The 21,646-nt window shown below is 41.1% G+C and overlaps 1 protein-coding gene across 2 annotated transcripts in view; it reads right to left on the reverse strand.

The window, feature by feature from the left end:
- luzp2 (leucine zipper protein 2) overlaps positions 1 to 21,646 on the reverse strand; it is a 147,004-nt gene that overhangs the window by 50,565 nt on the left and 74,793 nt on the right. For both annotated transcript variants that reach the window (XM_084016641.1, XM_084016640.1), the window contains exons 2-5: positions 19,818 to 19,935; positions 15,066 to 15,136; positions 10,198 to 10,279; positions 5,068 to 5,130 (exon numbers count right to left, since the gene is read on the reverse strand). In XM_084016641.1, coding sequence (XP_083872767.1) covers positions 5,068 to 5,130; positions 10,198 to 10,279; positions 15,066 to 15,136; positions 19,818 to 19,935 — 334 coding nt within the window. The remainder of the gene's footprint in view (positions 1 to 5,067; positions 5,131 to 10,197; positions 10,280 to 15,065; positions 15,137 to 19,817; positions 19,936 to 21,646) is intronic.

Consider the following 21,646-nt stretch of genomic DNA (forward strand, 5'->3'; position numbering starts at 1 on the left):
ATGCAATTTTCTGCACCTTTAGCTCGACTGTTAGCTCACATGTCTTTCACATTATCCAGGTCACGGCGGATGAACGAAGTTGTGATTAAATCCGAATCCACATCTTATGAATTCTCTGAGAGTTCATGCTCAGATCATCACGTCATGGCTGTTTTCTTTTAGCATTGAGAGCCCGAAACACAAGTCTGCACCAGTTTGGGCTGCACAGATCTATTTGCACATCCTTTGGGCCAATAAAAACCTCCTGTATGTACAATTTGGAGCAACTGCTGTATCCCATTTTCCACAAAAGACTCAAGACCTGTTCAGACTTCACCTCGACTCTGCATAGCATGACTCACTTCGTTGGACTCTCCTTTGGACGAAAGCGTCTGCTCAATGCCCTAAATGTAAATGTATCCCATCCAACATTTTCCAGATACAACCCTGAATTCAGACGTGAGTGTTTTCCTCTTAGCTTAGCATGCATGCTGTTTGAAACTGGTGCATGCATTCCATTGCCAGCTGAAGCATATTCAGGTAAGTGTTTACAACACACCATTATATGCACTCTAATCTATCAATGCCATCTGACTACACGACACTTTTTTCCTTTCATTTGAAGGAAACACTCTCGCTGGATGTCAAGGCCTCCTGCGTAACAAGTGGAGCCCGCTGTCTCCGACATGTGAGCGCAATCGATCAGACTGTACATCACCTGTCCGCTCTGTGCGAAGGAATGACACGGCATGCCATCGCCTGTCTCGCTCCATTTCACTTCCCCCTACTTTTAGCAAGGAGACTTCACTGCATGTCAGTGATCATATGTGTGAAATTAGTTGTGATGGAGTCTCAATGGTCTCGAGAGCCCTTTTTGTGCTAATGTGGTAGCTTTCCGTCGTTGAGTGGAGGAGCGAGAAAGCCATTTATTTCTTCAAGGAGACAATGGCGTGCAGCTCAGTGTGCCGTGTTGAAATATGACAAGAAAATGGGTAATTATACTATTTTTTCCTCTTTTCTATAAAACAGAAAATTCAGGCATTTACTGTCCAAATGTTAAGAAAAATCCCAGATTAATTTAATGTCCTATGCAATACTTTCATGCTCTCTTTTTATCTGCATTTCGGTTACTATTTGAAGCACTTTTAACCAAAAACTGAAATGAGTCATCACATCTTTTTTAATGTTTGCGTTTTATCTCTTTCGGAAGATCATGAACAAGTAACTTCATGGTATCAGTCATTGGTCTAATTAAAAACACGAAACTGCTTGACTTGCTGGACTATAATATAACACTTGTGTATTAACTTCAGTGGTTTCATCTGTTTCTTCTTTGTCCTGTCCAACGCACCTAAAGATGTGGTTTACATTTTCTGCCTACTTCAATTTCTTGGCTTTTGTTGTTATTTTTCAGTATCCCTGAGAGATCCAGTAAAATGCCCTGGTGCACCATTCCTTTCTGCCCATTTAGCCGGTGAAATTACATCAGGAACACATGAAAAGGAAAGAAGACAATGACGGGAAGCCATTTTGGACTAAAAAACCATCAGCATCAGCAGCGAGGAGCCGAGTGTGTGGCAACGCTGTCTATTATAATGCTCGGCGAGAACCTGATGGATCCCAGCAGGAACCACGTCAGTCTGTAAATCATCGTCCGTCAAAATACTCATAATAAGCCCTGAAAGCAAATCATTGATAACAACTTCACAGTGAAACGCAGCCATGAAGCTTCCCCCCCGCTGACACCACAACACAGTTCACAGCGATGTGCAAATAGAAAACACATTTTGAATATAAACGAAGGATGCAGTTAGCTTCACGCATGATTATCTCAACACAGAGTTGAGTAATTGTAGAACAATACAGGATGTATGATGTGGTTTTAGTCTTTTATCGATACAAAAGGGTTTTACAAGTACTTCAGCGTGCTAATAAGAGCAAAATAAATGAAAATTTGAATCAACATCCCTAGTTTCCTCAATAAAGGAACATTATAATCTTCATATTAGACTGCAGTAGCAATAAACAAATCTATATCATGTATATTCTGAGGCTTCTTACCATAAAATAAAATGCACATAGCGTGCACTGAAATCTACGACGGTGTAGTAGGGCCACTGTAGAAAAAAAAAGAAGAAAAAACGGAGCCGAGAGGTGGGCAACATTCCGAGAAAAAAAGTTGCATAATTGCTACTCTATTACGATGCTAATAACCAGCATTTATGCTAGCTTACTTCCCTTGAATGTACGCATTTATTTTCCTAATAATACATCACAATGTGTGACAATGCCCTTAAGGTCCTTAGGCTGATGGCTGTTGATTATTATTGGTTTTCTTTTTATATGTGGGCCAAATTGTCATCTTGGTGTTTATTGATCAGGTGGTTGTGCTAAGATGCTAGCTGGAGCTAGCGGACTAAGATGCTAATCTGCGACTTTATAAAGTAGTAAATTTGCTACTTTTGCTACTTTTATAAAGTAACAAATTTGCTTTATAAACTCGTAAATTTGCAACTTTAAAAAGTAGCAGATCTATAACGTTTTTTTCTAAGAATATTGCCCACCTCTCTCGGCTAGAGACTGATTTTATCTGCTTCTGGTAAAAAGAAAATGGTTTATTTTTTATAAATAATAAAAGCAGTCACATAAAAACATATTTGCCTTTGAACACTTTGAAAGGAAGTTTTGATTTCCTTCCAACAGGTGAACATTAACGGCTATAAATGGTAAATTGTGGGTTTTCAAAAGGAAAAACATGTTTGAGGTCACAGTGACATTGATGGCGGTGGTCAAACGTCATTATGTGAGATGTTTCTTCTTTCCTAAGGTGCAGCGTTGGGAGCCGACTAAATCCGGAAGGCTAAGCAGAATGTCCTCCGTCGTGGCAAAGTGATAATGCTTAAACACTTTTGACCTTTTGAGTTTCTGCACACAACACATTTCCTGTGACTCACGAGCGCAATAGATGCATGGGAATTATTCTCAAGATTCCCCGCATGTAGCCACAACTTAAATGTCAGAGCATCACAGATGTCAGGAAAGTTCACGCTTGTGTTGACCACGTATGACCCATGTGGGATTATTATAAAGGCTCCTCGGTCAGAGAGTCCCAGATACGTGACTCTGGAATTCCAAATGTCATCAACGAAGCGGTGGAACGACCGTGGAGCGGTGGATGTATGAAAGGTGCTTCCCGTTTACTCTCAGAGAAATAGACGTCGGCAGGGTTTTTGGTACCTGTTCTATTTCTAAATCAAAACACTGTTTAGGAGTAAAGAAATCCCTAACTGTTCAGTACGGAGTCAAATCATGGTCTCCTTTATGGGTCATTTAGTCACTAACCAGCAATCTGCCCTGGAGTGCTACCAACGCATCCAACCTACCGCTGTGGAAATCACTTGATTGACTGCGGAAGCCTCTCTACATTTACGTCTGATTACAGAGTTAAGTATGCGAGAACAGAACAAAGAAAATCAACTGCTAGAGTTTTTTAATGTATGCCTGAACAATGTTCTTATTTCTTAAGTGGATTTTCGACAGTGACACTCACTGATGCACCACCTTTTAATTAAACCTGCAGGTAAAAGGTAATGTTGTCAAATTTGACCAAACACACCAAGCAGGGCATCGTTCATTTGATCCTTTGTATATCTTTCGTGAGCTACTTCAATTCCCGATAACACCACAGAAACCCACATGCTGGCAGGTAATCAGTTTGATCGCAGTAAATTGATGTCATTATGTCATCATTTGGTTCTTCATTAGAGATGCTTTATCACGTTACCAATGCAGAGTTTAGTCAAAATTGGGCACAAATTAATTTGAACATCTGGCAAAAATCATTTTTTCTCACTGCAGCGGTGAGTGAGCAACGTGATGTGGCATTTATTTTAGTACCCCATCTTTCTAAGTCATTAAATTGCATGCCTGCCTGCGGTAAAAAGAAAAGAATAAAAAACATCCCAAGTACTGCTACCATAGTGTGCCTTCTTCATAAGGCACATTACGAGCCTTTTAATGCATTAATTATAAATAAAACATCTTAATAGCTTAGCATACTTGTATAATATCCAGGGTGGCATGTGTTCTTGAAACACAGTTCATAAAGCCGTTTAAATCATGAAAAATGTGCTTTATAGCTAATTGTGAGTTAATGACCTCATAAGTGTGTTCACTCACTGAAAAAATGAGCTGAACTTTGTATTTGCATTTCTAGTGAGAATAAAAACTCCTGTCGTTAAGAAGCAGGTCTCCATGTACACCTTGAACTGAGCAAAGGGTCTTCCATATATATATATAACATTCAGTCAAATCAATTAGCATGATGTTATTTCATTTGTCTGCAGAGGTTTCACTTTGCTCGTCTTTTTCATGTATCATATTGAACTTAAAGCAACTTTAAAGGCAGCTGCCACCGACGGAGCTGTGTTGCATTTAATAGGCCAATTTTGTTGAGGAGTTTTTCTTTCTTCTTGTTGTTGTATTTTCTTCACTTTCTTTTTATTCCTTCAGATAACAAGGCAAACGGAAGATAATGCGGTGTCATATATTTTCATTAACGGCAACAATGGTATTTGCCAGCGGAACTTCTTCTTTTTCTCTCCAGCTGTCTGAGGCATCAGCGCTAAATGTCAGACTTTGGTGTCAGCACCACCCGAATCAAAGAGAGACAGAGAGAGAAAAAAACCCACATCTTTTTAGATGAATTATCTTTGCACTGATGTTCAACCAGCATGCAGATAGAATTATGTTGCAGGAGAGGCAGAGTCAGAGCGACCCATTTCTCCGACCGCCGCACGCCGCCGCGAGAGTTTGCAATCCCGAATCGTGATCAAAGACGGACTCCGGTTCATCGTATGGCCACCAGTGATGGAAGGCAACAAGCTCTCACCCCAATCCTCCAAGGTATTTGGCAAACAAAGCTCATCATTAAACGTTATTGAAGTAGACACAGTGGCGGGAGAGACGGTTCCTGATTGGTACATTAGCATCGCGGCTACATACGTAGCTCATGAAGGCGTAAACACGAAGAATTCATGATTATTGCAGATTCATACCAGCCTTTAAATGATGCTTTAGACGACTCACCTCTTGCTGTAAATCCTTGATGATTTTGGTTTTTTTCTCCATCTCCACTTTGAGAAATTTGATCTGAGAACAGAGAGGACAAAAGGAAGCTGGTCATACAGTTTGTTTGTCATTTGGTGGATGAGTTTAATGAAGGTGGCGGACGCTGAGCGCGCTGAATGAAAGAGATTGCGACGATCAACAAAAAGCAGTGTCAATATGTGCTTTACTTTCCACTAATATCAAAGGATAAAGCAGACAACAGTCTGTCTTTTCGTTGTGAAAACACCAAAAACCAAAATGCCTTTGTCTGTCTGATCAAACATATCTGTTACCAACGAAGACATTTCATCTTTAACAATGGGTTACGCAACATTACTCAAACAGAAGTAAATAATGGACTCATTTTAGCCACGGATTACGCACATTTGGTGGTTTACTACGCGTCTACAGCGGCGGGGCGGTGTGAGGGATCGACTCCACATAAACTCCCGTTTCATGGTGGCGAAGGATTATTTCAGCCAACGCAACAGTGTGGCTCAGTGATGCTTTTTAAGCAGCTTTTTGTTATCGTGGAGCTCTACGGTACCGAGAATGTAGCTACAAGAGGCTTTGGATTGGGAGAGGTGGATCGTCGATTCCCCCCACGTAGACTTGAATCATGGCAAGCTGCCCAGGTATATACACACCTGTGCAATTTTTAAACTTTGTTTTATCCATTCAAGGGAAAGAAGCCACCTGCGATCGGTTAATGAGTGGGCCAACGTGAGATTGGTACTTATTACTTAGCCTATCACTAACCCTAACCCTGAGGAACCACAAACCACACATTCCCAAGCAGAGGGCATGAAAGGTCATGTTCAGTGTCGCTGCCCCAGATACAAAAAGTATAGGAACATATAAACCAGAAAGAAATGAAAAAAGAACACAATTGTGCATCATTCAGTTTGGCAATTAGTAACTGAATAAAAAGAGTGATTAAAGCCTCAGCCATAACATTAGCTAAGTGTACTGACTGCTTGTGATTAACATCTAATTTACTGTCTTTAATTGAACCTGTATGAGCAGCGCTGGTGAGTTTACATTGAGGCAGTATATTACACCATAAATGAACACCGTTTCTTACAAGGGCCCTTTTGCTCTAGTGACATTTTCAAACCCGTTTCTTCAGCCGGCCACCCATCAAGGTTTCAAGACGTTTCAAGTCAGATTAAAAAAAGCAAAAAACCTTCTGTCACGTTTTATATTTCTCTCGTGTCCTACAAAAGTAGTTTAGCATACCAAGTGACCAGAGATGTTCCATCCGAGGCTCTCTGATTGCGGCACATTCGATCCGCTCGGGCGTTTGTTCCTGCAGCGAGCGACTACCTCCTCTCCACTGTGTGCCTGATTTAATAGCCCATATGCTTATCATGTCAGGGTAATATCTTTGTTTATCGCAATCCTTTTATCATGAGCTCAGCGTGTCTTGTTGGTGCAGGCCCGTGGCTCGTGTTTAGCAGCCAGACAGAGGTTCAAACGTCGACTGCAGATGGCAAACTGCTGCCATGGGCCGCGGCGTATGTTGAAAAGAATGAATTATCGGCGTCTGAGAGGGATAGATAGGCTGAGGTTTTCTGTCCCTCTTTCTGCTTTTCATTCTGAAAAGAGACGTTTTAAGTGTCCTTGAGAGAGGTCATCCAGATAGTCTGGAGGACAAAGAGGAGCAGATTCATGGGGCTGGTGACCTCATACCGGGTCTGTACCCTGGGGAACTGTAAATCCAGCCTCACCAGTTGACTCACATCCCCGTGATAACATCAAGGTTCATGTTTTAGCCTTTCAGTCACCGCCACAGCTCCCGGGAATGGCTAAAAAAAAGACATATTCTGGTAGGGTTTTAGGTCAAATGGGTAAAAAATAGGAGGTATATAATAATCACATTGTTTTATTTATTTAATGTATTTTTAAGCTAAATAAATCTGGTCTTGCTCTAGCTTTTGAATTGTAAAGAATAAAAGTGTGTGGAAAAGGGAAGCGTAGCAGGAGGATACTGAGTTGGGCTAAACATGGATGGACACATGAATACATTCTACGGAAAATGTGTTCTACAGTCAAGCTAACAGGCTCACACATTTTACCTCACTAAGATTTACAAAAGTAGCACAAAACTCAAAGTAGAGCTGAGGCTGATGGGAATATCATTCAAGAACTCCAATAAACCAAATTCACTCTCATCAACCAAAGTATTGGACAGGTTAAACGTTTTGACCTGGTATTTGATCTAGATTAAAGGGACCAGACCTCCAGTTTTTCCGGGATTGTCCCAGTTTCATACTGGTCCAGAGTCCTGACAAATATCTATGTTTTATAAACATGTTCTGTCCCACTTATTATTACCTAACCTATTGTAAAAACAATCATGATGCTGGCGGTTAGCTGTCATGCCGAAGAGAAAGTCGGAGGATCACTCTGTCCCGATCTTAAAAGTACCCGGCGATTCAAATTCTACGTTCTGTCCACTATTGTATGGTGTGTGCATAAGTGTGTACATGTGTGCGGGATCCCTAAACCCAACAGAAACACAATTTGAATTTGAAAAGACACTATCCACGTAACAAGTTAATAGTGACACGTCCACTATTCACCCCAGAGGGGTACGTAGAGTGTCTCTACAATAATCGTCTTTGTGTACCTTTTGTGTATCACCTATCTCTATTTTTATGTAGGATTCTACACCAAGAAGTTGGAGAGGCACCTCGCTCACAAAATTTAAAATATTTATGAAAGCTTGAGATGTGCAGACAATCACAGAATGCACGCTTAACGTCTTCCTCATGCAGAACGCTGTCTGAAATAGAGATGGGCCTGAATCTCATCGTCCATACCTAGCAGCATGTTTAAACACTTTTTTTGGCCTTCTGCTTTTGGTGGTTTTTGAACAACAGAAGCTGCAATAAATATTTCAAAAACAATTTTTGCAAGTAAGGTGCTTGTAACATTCATAGTGTTGGTTCTCTCTGGAGGGTTTCTTTGGAAGCCCCGTTTTCTCAACTGAATTTTCTGTGGACACGAGGACTCGGGACCAGATACAGCGTTTCATTGCTCTATTGAACTTGCGTGGCATTTGCATGCTGCAGAGGTGTTCATATTAATCTTCAATCTTAACGGGGGTGATAAATATCATTTAACAGAACATAAATGTCAAACGCAAACCATAAAGCTGCGCGACTGATTTGTTGCTGTTCTTAGGAAAATGGCGAGAACGTCACTTGAAATTGTTACTGTACGATTGTTTAACTCGCATAGAGCAGATTCTCTTTTGACTGTTGATCGTCATGTCGCTGTGCTCATTTAACCTCCTGACCGAGCCGATGCCGGAACTATGGCAGGAGTCGCATTTCATTAGCATATATTGAAAACCCCCAGAAAAAAACTCCCAAGGCCACGTAGCTGTCAGCGCACCGAGACAGGCTTCATGCTGATTTCTTGATAAGGAGTTCATTGCGGAACAAGAGGTGGTCTCTCTGAATAATACGAGGATGGAAATGTGGGGCGATACAGTAAGAGGGCACACGCAGGAACACAACACCTCCGTCGACAATGCGTTTTAAATTTGTTATACCAGCAAACGTGTTACAGCATGGTTTTGGAGGCCATGGAGGTCAGTTTATACAACAGGCAACATTACAGCAGCTTAACCAATGAAGGGTGAATGTTTTCCTGCAAAGCTCCGTTTTCCAGAGCACTATCATTTTAGTTCCTATGTTCATTTCTATTTATGACATTTGTCATCGGCTTCTATCACAGCATAGTCTTCCTGGACTCCACACAGTAAAATCATTGATAGATTAATTACTTATGTATTAATATGTGTGGGAATTAAATTATCTTACAAGACAAGAATACGATAGTTTGTAAGCAAAACATGTTCTAGATGAATGGATGTAATTTGTCACTAAGAGATGATTCATTTGTTTCTAAAGTGCGTAGATACTTGGTGTCTGATCTGATTTGAACAATGTAGCAGTCTTATTTTTAAATAATTCGAGCAGACGGCTGAAATTGAACTATCATCATTGATTCACTATTTTTGTCTACTAGAGTTAGCAATGGTAACATTATCTGTTGACATTGAACGCCTCTTCAATTTTCCTCTATAATTCTGTCGATATGCTGTGACCATAAAGAATGTGGGGTCAAGATCATTAAGTGGTGATTTAATTAAATTTGTTTGTTCCAGCTTGAAGCCTTTCCACTCGTCAATATACTCTAATCCGCCACTGATTTGGATTGACATATAGTTTTCATGAACATATCATACATATTATGCAATTTAGGCATAAAAACATTGGTTAAGTCTTTACAAGTGAGCGGAGTATCATCTGCATACATGATTGTTTTTTTTGTTGTTTTTTTACAAATCATGACTTTTCAAATTACTGGAAATGAAAGGATTATTTAATCGATTTATTTGTTGACCAACAGAAAACTAATCATCAACTACTTATCGCCAATTATCATATTAGTAAGTAATTGTAAGTAGAATAGCAAACATTCATTCCAGCTCCTTAAACATGAGGATTTACTGCTTTTTTAAAGTGCCTTTCACGTCGTAAACATTTAAGTGGTTCCCAGTCTATTTCCTGTTGCGTTGAATTAGAATGACGTAAGCTGACAGGAGATGAACGTGAACCCAAGCTGTTGCCGACTAATGCAATTCTGTTGAAACGGTCGGCATGATGGTGCATTATTGAAACACAATAAGCAATGTCAACACATCACCCTTGACTCTGCTTGTGCATTCTTCACCGTTTGTGAATTAAATTTGTCAAATAGTGATCAAGTGGAATTTAATTAAAGGCGGTGTGACAATCTGTTGGCTAGCATCTATACAGATGGAGAGGTGGATAGTGTAGATGGAGAGATGGATAGATAAGTACGTGTTCTCAGGTGTTTGTCTCGTCTCATTACATTCGCTGTTGAGGTGCTAACGCAAAGCTTTCTCTCCCAATTGCCGAGTTCCAATTAACCGTTGTGGCAAGGAGGGGAGAGAGAGAGAGAGCACTGGCTGCTGGGTAATGAGCGTAGATCACCGAGGGGCCTGTGTGACAGGTGACGGTGGCGGTTAGAGGAGGCCGGATGTTGGCGGTCGGGTCGACGCCGTCTTACCGTGGCCTGCTGCTTCTCTGCTCGCTCGTTGGCCTCATCCAGCTGCTTCTGCAAGGCTGCCTGGAGGGACTTCATCTCCTCTCTGTCAAGTGAGAGGGAAGTGAGAAACACTCTGTTAGCACAATCCTCCTCACACTCTCAGAGGCCCCCACTGCTCCGCCACAGAATGGCTTTCTTAAATGTACCACTGTTGAGAGCCATTTTGCACGGGAGCTCATTTATGTGAGGCCATTTTCATTACAGTGTCTTCGGTTTACTTCTGAACAAAGAATAACAACCCAGTTCACTAATGTAGGCAACGGGACAAGATTACGGCATGGGTTGGTTTCTGTTTGGAGACTAGGCGGACCACACTGGCAGAAATGCAATCTGGGAACGCATCGGCTATCATCTGGCAATGATTTAGCTTTTTATTGGTTTAAAATGAGCTTGTAAACTGGCTACTTGTATCTCAAGTTGCTGGTCAGACTGAAAACAACGAGCAGAGAAAAGGTAGTCTTGGCCCGGATATCCGCCGGCTGCACTGGAACCTCAGAAATCCAGCCCTTTGGCCCCCAGAGGCTTATCTGTCGTGAGGCTGATAGCCAGCACGCTCCTAGATCCTATTGGAATAAATTAACATCATGACACTACATGAATATATTAAAAGGTGTTTATCGGTGGTGAAGTGGAAGTTTGCAACCAACTGAACTTTGGTGGTCGACGATTACATGTGAAGCTGCTGGTTTGTCCATTCGGATCTACCATAGAAACATAAAGAGGAGTCGCTCCACACATAGATATAAACATACATTCTCCAGACTTATTAATATTGTATATACTTTCTGCCAGAAGATCCCCATGAACGCTACACACTGTTCCTTTAGGAGTACATTGATTTAATAGAAAAGACCTTGAAAAGATCAGATTTCACACATTCAAGTATCCAGAAGCACATTTTATTTTTTGCGACAAATCGAATGTCAGCTTTGCCTTTTCACATGACAGATGATGTGATAACGCAAACATTACCACCTTATTGACTATGTGATTGGCGTGTGAATGAGGAGCTCTCTTGACTGCTGTGAATCACTTGTGTTAAACTGATCAAACACATTCACACATTTAAAGGCGCTATTGATAACTAGCTTTGATAACTAGATCTAGCACTCGTACTCCCCCCTTCCATTTCATTCACGTCTCAACACAGCTGTTGCTCGAAGCCCTCAATGGGTTGCCAGTCCGTTGCACAACCTGTGTTTTCATGCGAGTGGAGTGACACTCAGACAGACTCAGTCATGTCAAGTGATGAATCTTTCGTGGTATGAATTCATTTTGCAACATGTAGCTATACACTTGGGTTAATCTGTGCAGTGGTGTTTCAAAATTCATGTAACGTCAAACTTTTCAGTTTTTTTCCACACTAACTGGCAACCCCAAAGACTCTTGACCCCTGACTATGCAGAGAGACCACGTGATACCAACGTCGTTATTCTATTGGCTCACAAGCCTTGCTTGAAGCCGCAGCCACACGTCACACATCTACACAGAGGTAAACAAAACATTCATTTTGGACCCGGCAACATTTTTTAAAATGATTCATTCACAATGGAATTTTTTTTTACACGAGAAGTGATACTTTGAGTCTGCACCTTTCTCAACGCTCTGTGGATGAATTTTTTTTTTTTTAATTATTCGTTTTCATAAATATGTTCAATCATCAATATGACCTTTGACTTGATTGACATTTATCACACTTCTTTTCTTCTTTGGGGTCACACTACTTTTTCTGCATTCATTTTTCATTCAAACAACTTTGTCTGCAGCGCCTGTTTATTGAATGGATAAAAGGACAGTTTAACAAACACACCAAATACAAATATCGTCAATGGAAAAGGTTTCAGATTGTAGAATGAAACACAGTGTGCAGTATTCATAAGGTGGTATTACGGAGTGGAATACGAGCGCTCCACACTGATTTTATGCTCGCTGTGTGAAGACTGCATTCTTTATGCGTTTAACATAAATGTTAATGCATCGGTATGCAACGGCTCCTCCACGACCGTTTGATGCTGCGGATAACAGCAAGGCGTGCTGAATTATGCATCAAGTGGGCGAGTGATGTGGGTCAGTGGCTTCAGGAACGCTGGTGGAGATCACATCGCCAGGCAGCCCAGTTAAATTAGAGTTAACCGTCTATTTGCTATTTCCACGCACGGCTGTGAGTTTCCTGTGCGGCACGCTCGCGGCCAAGCAGCCGGTGTTTGTGCGGAACGGACCTCGCAGCTCATCAGACGTAAACACTCGTCCATTTCAAATGCTGATGGTCTTGTTTTCTTGGCGTGAGTTCAGCCGAGCAGACATTTTTCTTCACAGCGACCGGCCAACCGCCACGGCTTTGGAATTTCATTTCTATCCTCATCTCCTGCTTGGAAAAGTTTTGTACAAACAGGATCAAAAAGGCGCCCGGACTGAAGGAGAAGAAATGCGATGTTGACACAGCGTGAACGAACAGAGGAGGGAGAGGACGAGTGAGTGCAAATAGGTGGAAGTTAAATCAGCAGAGTTTAATTGTTGCTATTGACAACTACTTAAAACCTTCAAATGCAACATTTTTCAGCGTCTGCGTCCGGTTTGGTGGTAAACACTTTCGTTGCTGCATTACAGTTTGCGGAAAAACATATTTTCAGAAAAGCAATCAAATCGCTGTTAAGGGTTGTCAGAAGCAAATTACTTGCAATGAATCACCTGTCGGCATCCGGCGTGATGGAGTCAGTCAATGATCACACTTGGCAGATATGGAACTCTGAAGTTGGATTAATAACGCTTTGAGAAAATTGCGGCTCACAAATCCTCGGTAGGCAACATTGAGCCGAGCTGCTGTTTTATGTTTTTTGTAAGGTCTGTGACATGTGAGAGCTAGCGTGGACTGGTGATAGGCTATTGATTGGCTATCAAGATACTGCACACAGAAGGCTGGACTTCAATCAGGCTGACATTTCAGAGAGCACGGAGGCCACAAATGACTCCCGATCATTAAAAGTCTCATTACACACAGCATTAATCAGACAATCCTGGGTTACTGGTGAAGCACTTCAGGAAAACATTTTTCCAGCACGTTTGCAAAAAGAGATAAAAGCGCTTAAATGGCTGATGCTTTCTGAACAAAACGGAGAAAGGGCCTATTATTTTTGAACATACAAGAAAGGATTTCTGGTTGGATCATGTACTATCCACCTGCTCCTGTGTGTGAAAGCAAACAGGGCAGTCATAGTGAGTGAGCCATTATTTGAAGGCCTGTAGCTTCCTGCTAAAGCTGCGGTCCAATATGGAAATACAGAGGTACGAATGAAGGATCTTTTGGACTGACTGTGAATAAATCGAAAGGTCAATTAAAAAAAACCAAATCAATCCCATCTATCTCTATGAGACTGAATCCAAAACTTGTGTATTTCATGGTGCATATTTTTTTTTTCTACAGTTGCTTTTCAATATCTGCTCATTTCAGATGCCAATAAAAACAAGCCAAGCAATAAAACAGTGCCTTTTGCTCAAGCAATTTGTAGATTTATGGTCACATGAAGGTATGGATATTGATCCATTGATCCATTTTAGCATAATGTCCTGCTGGACACACAAAAAAAAAAGATAAAGAAGACAACATCTGGGGAAGGATAACGGTTGAGCTGGCTTGTGATGAAAAAACAGGGGTAAACATAACTTTGCTGTCAAGATAATGTTTGGACAAACATTCATACCCAAGTTTCAGAAATGACATACAGTCGCTATGAAAGGTATAGAACCTGAGCATATAGAATGAGCTATAGCATTACACTGTATTAGGCTTTACTAGATCTTTCCTTGAGAAATCCACTCAGCCTCGGAGCTCTAGTATTATTAGCTGACCATCATGACCTGACCATTAAGCCTTGCATTAAAGGAAATGGATCACATAAACACATGTGGACTCTTTCAGTCACCCATGCATGATGGGAAACCAGCGCAGTGAAGCTCAGTATTTACACTCGTCACAATAACATCATTCTTTGACGCCCTCGTTGGAAATGTGACCACGTTATTAACTTTATACGCACGATTACACACATAACGAACCCGTCTCCAGTGTGTGGAGTTGAGTGTGGGTTTGTTGTCGTAAATATTACCATGATTCGGCAAAACTTTTCGGTAGAATGCCCAAAACAGCCCTTGTACGAAAGTTTCGATTAAAAAAACCTTAAGGAATGTTCCACATATTTTTTATAATTTTTTTCCCATTTCGGACCTGAAGATAAATGAATTCCAAGGATTTTGCCGCTACACTTTAACGTGATTAGTGTAGGTGAGGCGAGCTAGCAGCTTGGGGATTGTTAGCATGAGCTCCAATTCAGCCAATTAGCTCAGAGAGTCAACAGACAAGGGAAATTAATTCTGCAGTACTTAACATTAACCTCACAAAGGCAGCTCCCCAGGTCGCTAAATTCATGAGTCATACATGAGCAATAGACGAGCACAACCTGAACCAACACATCACGAACAAGGAGGCACCCCCTTGTGGCACTATTTGGCATTACAGTATATATAATATATACCACACCTGGCTGTTGCAACACGCAGCAGAAAATTAAGCTCAGACTTGATTTTTCTTGGCAAAAATGCACCTTGGAGGTCATAGTAAACATCCACCCTGTAGAGTTTATGTATCCAGGCATTGACCTTTCATAAAATAAACAGATATTTTCTACCACAGTTGCCAATCATTTGTACTGGATATTCAACAGGGAGAGTTTCACGCTCATCCGAGCTGTAGAAGGGCTGCATCTCTGAGTCATGTGATATTTTCTACGGCAGTACACTACTATTGGTACCCTATAAGGCATCCTTCACTTTACCTCTGTTTATGGCTGAGCTCCAGGATCCTCTGCACATCCTTCTTAGCCACCGAGTCGTCATTTTTCAGCGACTAAAAGAGAACAGAAGACACTCAAAGTGAGAATTAGATCAAAGCACCCACAACAGACAGAGGAAAGCAGATATAATGTGTGCACTTTCCTGAAACCGTGTAGTAAATGCAAATTCAAAATGTACCCAGATTTTCAAGGTTACGTTCAAGGTTAAGTTCCTTAAATAAGTAAGACATGTAGAATACTGAATTGGAATTATTTTTGAATGATGCAGCAGATCGCCCCCCCCCCCCCCCCCCCCCCCCAAAAAAACAACAACCAAACAAACAGATAAAACCCATAACAATCAGGTGATGGATGTCTTCTAAAAATCCTAACGAGGGTACTGATTGGGTTCTGCTGGCGCATAAGCACCTGCCTGATGGGTAATTATGGATTAGTTAGATCTCTGATTGCCCGACAAGCCCTCCAAGATATTTTTAATTTGTTATGAGCTGAACAGAAATTTCCAGACTGCTAAGAAAATATGGACTTAAAGGGAGAGAGATGTTCCCTTTAAATGGCGCTTGAAGGTGATATCGGTGGCAATTAACACGTTTCTGGGGGGAAATGAAGAGCAGGGACCGAGAAGGCGGCCATCAACAGCTCCTGACAATAATACAAAAACTGAAGTTAGGGAAATAAAACAACTTGGAATTGTGTTATATTAACTGCAAAATTGCATTTTCTCATGTGGCCACGAATCAAATGAAGACTTTAGCAATTTAATAGCCTTTTTAGTATCTGCAAAATAGGGACGATGCACATTTATTTTGTTAGGTGAAAACAGTTTGCAGTTCAGTTTGGTTGCAGCATCAGTTCAAAGTCTTCTAATAAACATTATGGCCATTTTCCAAAGCTATTATTTTGGTACGTAGGACATAGATTCAACAAGCTGACTGTGGGTTTCTCTTCATTACAGTGTCACGAAAGTTATTGTTGACTTTATGATCCATCACACTAATCAGCTTTCATCTAATTTGTATCCTTGTGTGTTTGTTTGAGTTATGATGTTGATGAAGTGGACTACACCTTTGTGTTGGATGTGAATGAACAAAATGTTGACTGGATCATATCTGTGACTCCTTCCCTCTGTCCCATCATTATTACACTGTTTTCATTGTGGAGAAATAAGTCGTGTATGGATCTTCTGCATGAAATCCCTGGAAAAGCTTGAAGAAAATGGGTCGACATTCTTTTAAATGACAATACAAACAACAACAACAACAAAAAACAGCTATTTTGAAACGTAAAAGTCTTATGTGGTTATTTGTCATATAGTCCCTGTCGTTGCCACAAGCCCACAGTTAGGTGCCGGGGCTTAATATCTCCTATTGTTGTACTGACGACTTCACAAAATCTCCCCCCCGGTGCTGCTGCCAAGAATAAGTTTCCCATCACACAAGGCTCGATAATGAGCGTGGCTGACCTCCACCTATGGGCTACTTGTTAAATCTATACACACCAGCTCCATCAAATCCTTCCAAAAAAACAACACAACCGCTTCTCCCCCCCCCCCTGTCGACTTGCTTCTCTTGTAAAAGTTGAAGAATTATTTTCATGTAAATGATGTTTTTCTCCCTGCAGAATAGATTTGTTCCACGGCGCCCGATTCCAAATCTAAGTCAACCTCTGCCCTGCCCAGCGAGCTGGCGCCGAGCCCAGGGCGAAGAGAGATGCCAACCTCTCTGGCCTGGAGTGAACAGACATCAAAGCCGGCTCCTGGGATGATGATAGCCGGTCGGCATGAGCTTTATACACACACATGGAACGTCTCACACACACACACACATGTGCAGGGAGAGAAAAAAAAACTGCATATCCATCTTTTGATTATTGATTTTCTGACAATCCTATTGGCCCACAAGAGTGGCCCGAAGCCCAGCAACATCCGATGGCCTGCGAAGACGGAATCATTACTCAGACTCCAGCTTTAGGAAGAAACGCAGGACATCTGGCACCCCGAGGTCTAAATGTCCAAGAGGGAGGCATGTTTTGCAAGATCATTGTTGCATACGCTAATGCGACTGAAAACTACTAAATGATTCAAATATCCGAATGTATAATTGAGTTTCTGTTCATTCCTTGTCATTGCCAAGAGCCGTAATGAAGTTGACCTGCGCCGACTGGTGAGAAGCGATGCTGTACGTATCTGGCAGCGAAGATAATTGTGTTTTGTGAAATGCTCGCAGAATTATAATATCTAATAATGCTACGTTGCTCGATAAAACATCCAAGACCAGTGTGTTTGGGGGTAGCAACAGATAACTCCCTTCTCAACAGGGATAATAATCCTCATTACCGTCCACCTGAAGTTGTCTCATATTTTATTTTCCTGCTCAACATTATGCAAAGTCAGTCGATGTAGGATTTGGGGTAAACATTCGAGCATCTTTGTTTTAAGGCTAAATTTAATTAGGGCAAATGGAAGTATAACCAACATCCAGCGCCCGTATGCATATGAAGCTCCAGCGTGTGCTTAAGCCAGCCGTTATCTCTTAAAAATCCTCTCATTCAAGCATTCTGAGTCATAATGTCCTCGCTGTCAATCCCGGTATTAGCTGTTCTCATGAGCTGGACTCTTCCGTCCAATGAACACGACCTTCGTTGTTAGCCTCATCAATGTTGCCGCTGTGTCCTCTTAAATATGTTTGTCTCTCTTCCTCCCCATCGCCGCCCAGTTTTCACAGATTCATCAGCTTCATCCCCCCGAGTCTCAGCGGAATCATCAGCCCCCATCACCAGCGTCTGGACTCCGCGGGGGGATTCATCTCGCTGCTGCTCAGGGCGGACCCCCCCCTGACCCCAATCTACCTGTAGATTTGAAGACTCTATCAGGACTTTATTATTACACATTATGTGTTTTCTTCATTTTCTTGTCTCTCCTCATTGAAGCAAAGTGTTTGGGTGAAAGAAAAAAAATCAGCTCATTGTTGTGACAGATTTGTTTCCATCCTAGTTTAAAAAGAGACAAGAAAACACTATTTTACATTCATTAATGCAATTTGCTCCGGTCATCGTGTCATGCTAACATTGTTTTCTGTAACGGGACAAAGATAAAGGGAGGTCAAAGACAGACCATTTGGGTTGTACCTTTACCAACTTTCTAACTTGCTTTGTAAGCTTTATGATCACCTGACCTCTCTGGTTTGGTGCCACATTACACCTATTTTAGGTGATGATGCTATGTTCCTAGAACCTCAGGATTACTTTGGTGAGTTGTTACTATCTTATATACTGTATATAACTGGCATTGATCAGTAATCACTTTAATTGTTCCTTTGTAACGGGAGGATGGACCAGTTTTGTTTCGTTCATCAGCGACTAGAAAACGGCCCCTTAAATCACTCTAGCTAGCTTTGTAGTTTGAATCAGGGTTTCCTGCATTTCTTTTCTGGGGCCCCACTTTGTAAAAAACAACAAACCTTCACGGCACAATAACACAAAAACACAATCTAGGCCTCATCTTTAAATCACGAGAAGAGAAAATAATGTGTAAACGAACATTCCTAACCTTTTTTACATTTTCACCTGATATTGTCTTAAATAGGCAAACCAGACATTTTGAAGAGATACACATTCGATAAATCACAAATCCAGTTGAAGTATTTGTTATTGAAAACATATACATGTTAAAAGCTGAATAAAAGAGATAAAATAAATGCATTTACGTGGAGTTAACAGGTTATCAACAGGCTACTTTTCTACCTATAAAAACAAAGCTAGCTTATAAGACTCACTATCACAAATATCAGAAAAACAGGAACATCCAGGCTCCCTCATGGACTGCTAGGTATAAATGTTAGAGGACTATGGATGAAATTCTGCAACTTTATTTCAAGACCCAAATGAAATCTCCAGTGACCCACTTGTGGGTACTAGCCCAGTCTTTTTTTGAAATGACAGGTTAAGAAGATTGAATATAGATCCGAGATGAAACTGGAGAAAAAAAAATCACATCTGTCTGCTGCTTCAGCACCACGGACATCGCCATGGATTTATCAATGCAGCACAGGTAGGCTGCTGATATTTTAGAACCGTGGTCAGGGTCATAGATTGTAACCGGCACAAACCTCAGTCAGATAAAGAATCAATGAGTCTAGAAGACTAGACTAACATATTCAAGTAAACAACCCCTCTGCCCCCTTTCTCTCTGCTTCTAGAGGATGGAGGGGGGGAGGGGGGGTGGCAGGATAACAATGGGCAAGGGGGATAGCATCTCTCCTGATATCGTCTACTGCGTGATTAGCAGGCAAATAGAACTTTAGTTTTCCTACAATCAATCTATCGATGCTTACAGTTAAATGAAAATTACATGGAGTAGTCCTGTTCTCCTCTAAAGCTCAACTGGTGTCATGAGTGCTAAAATAAGTGGATTTCCTAATTGTTCTGCTTTTTTTGTCCCGTCTCTCCATCACTTATCCAGAAACCACATTTCCAGGAACACATTGCACACACACAGCAATGGGTGGGCTCACCGAATTGAAAAACATTTGCACATTAATATTTAATAAGAGCGAGCTGCTGTACAACAGCCTGATTGAAAAATAAGCGAGGAGAGTCATGGGTTTCCCCTTTATCAGATGGCTGAAAAATGAGGATGGAGAAATTACCTCCGATTCAAATCCCACTAAGCCTAGAAAGCCAGCGGAGCCCGCTAACATGGCCGCATCTTTCAGAAAGACACAATACATTTCCAACCTGCAGGTTGCCTTTTATGCTGTCCAGCTCCTTTGATGTCTTGGAGAGCTGGTGCAGGATGCTGCTCCGCTCGCTGAAGACTTCCTTCAGCTTCTTTTCCAGCCCATCGTAGCTTTGTCTGTGGAGAGAATGGAGAGAGTGAGATTTCACCATTAAATGTCTGCCACTGGCTGAGAGAATTCACTCTTTAATGGCACCCTCTGGGAAAAAAAGGTGTTTTAAACTGGATTAAAAGCACCATTGTTAAAGGGGAGAGCAAGAGGAGAGAGAACTAATATCTACTCAACACAGTGTCTGGCTGAATGAAAGAGGAAAGAAAAAACTTCTATTCCTTTCAATCAAGCAATTTAGTGAAACCTATTTTACAGAGATGGGTCTTTTGACCAGAGGTATGCCCTTGCATCTCCAATTTGAACATCCATGTCGTCCATCCAATTATTAAGAGGGGAATTCCACAGGGCCAATTTGTCAAATCCTGTTTTTCTCTTTGCAAAAACTGAACTGTATTGAATGGCACTGCAGAGGCGTTCTTCTCCTTTATTACTGGACCCACAGAGGCAAATATCACTTGACAGCATTTTTGCATGAACTATAGCTGCAATAAATGTTTTTCTTTTCTTTACTTTAACGGCCACTGAGTGATGCACTGAATATCTGGGCAGAAGGAAGATCGGGGGACACAAAGAAGGGATTAAGGGACCTGTGGACAGGAATTAGAGCTCAACAATCTTGGCATTCGGTGGCTCCTGACAACTTAATTTCCATTTAATTGTCACAATCAGAGATAGAGTTACCGCATGTTCCCGTTCACCGTCTGACACAAATCTAAAAACTGAAAAATCTATTTTTCATTTATTCTAACATCCTTGTTTACTCAAGGACAGCAACAGCTCTTTAGGGAGGTGTTTAAAATTAACTATTTCGGAATGTGTTTCCCTACAATAAAAAGAGAGTCAAGGCCCAACATTTCCCATAATGACCACACATTTGATTACTTTGATGACCCCTTGAGTCTTCTAATTATTAAGAATCGATCATGGAGGTCTACGTTTCTCTTCTGCCGATACGGAAACAAGAGGAGATTAAGAGTCAAAATGTGAGCTTAATAACAACCGGAATCAAGGAAAGTTTAGATTTTTTTTACCAGGAAAAGTTGCATTTATCAGGGAATCAATGAGTAAAACAGCCCTGCTTTACTTCTCACTCGCTTGATTTTAATTTGGCCATTTCTTTGCAAGTAGGCAAAAATAAATAGGATTTAACAACAGAATTGTACACTGGGACCGAGAAAATCAACAACCAGAGAGTGACGCAAATAAACCAATTTCACTCATCAGCAGGCACAATACTATTATTTGAGAGCTAATTTGAGAATGATGTGTTGAGGTTAATAATCTACAGAAAGAGAATGCAATATGATTTGAACAAGCTGTAGTTTACTGAAGACTAAGTTGAAATGGATAATAGGTATGGTGAAATGGGTTGGAAAGTACAAAACTTAGGTTTTTCACAAACATTTTGCATTCATGCTCTGCAAAGATCCTCTAGTTGTAACACTTTCTGTAGAATAAAGAGCTGAAATAAAGGCGATGCTGGGATCAAGGCAACCCTTTGTCTGAATAAAAAGATGTAAAACACTGAGGTTAAACACAGATTATTGGTTTGTTGGTTAAGCCGGGAAAAGTTAAACTGCTTCAATTCAATGTTGACTTTGTTAATGCTTTTGACTATGAACATAACCATAACTGCATTTATCGCCTCACAGATGTAAGCCTCCGCCAACCAATCATAATGCAGTTTACATCCACGTCTATTACAGGGAAATGACA

The sequence above is a fragment of the Eutrigla gurnardus genome (assembly GCF_963514095.1).
Source record: "Eutrigla gurnardus genome assembly, chromosome: 1".
Classification (NCBI taxonomy): domain Eukaryota; kingdom Metazoa; phylum Chordata; class Actinopteri; order Perciformes; family Triglidae; genus Eutrigla; species Eutrigla gurnardus.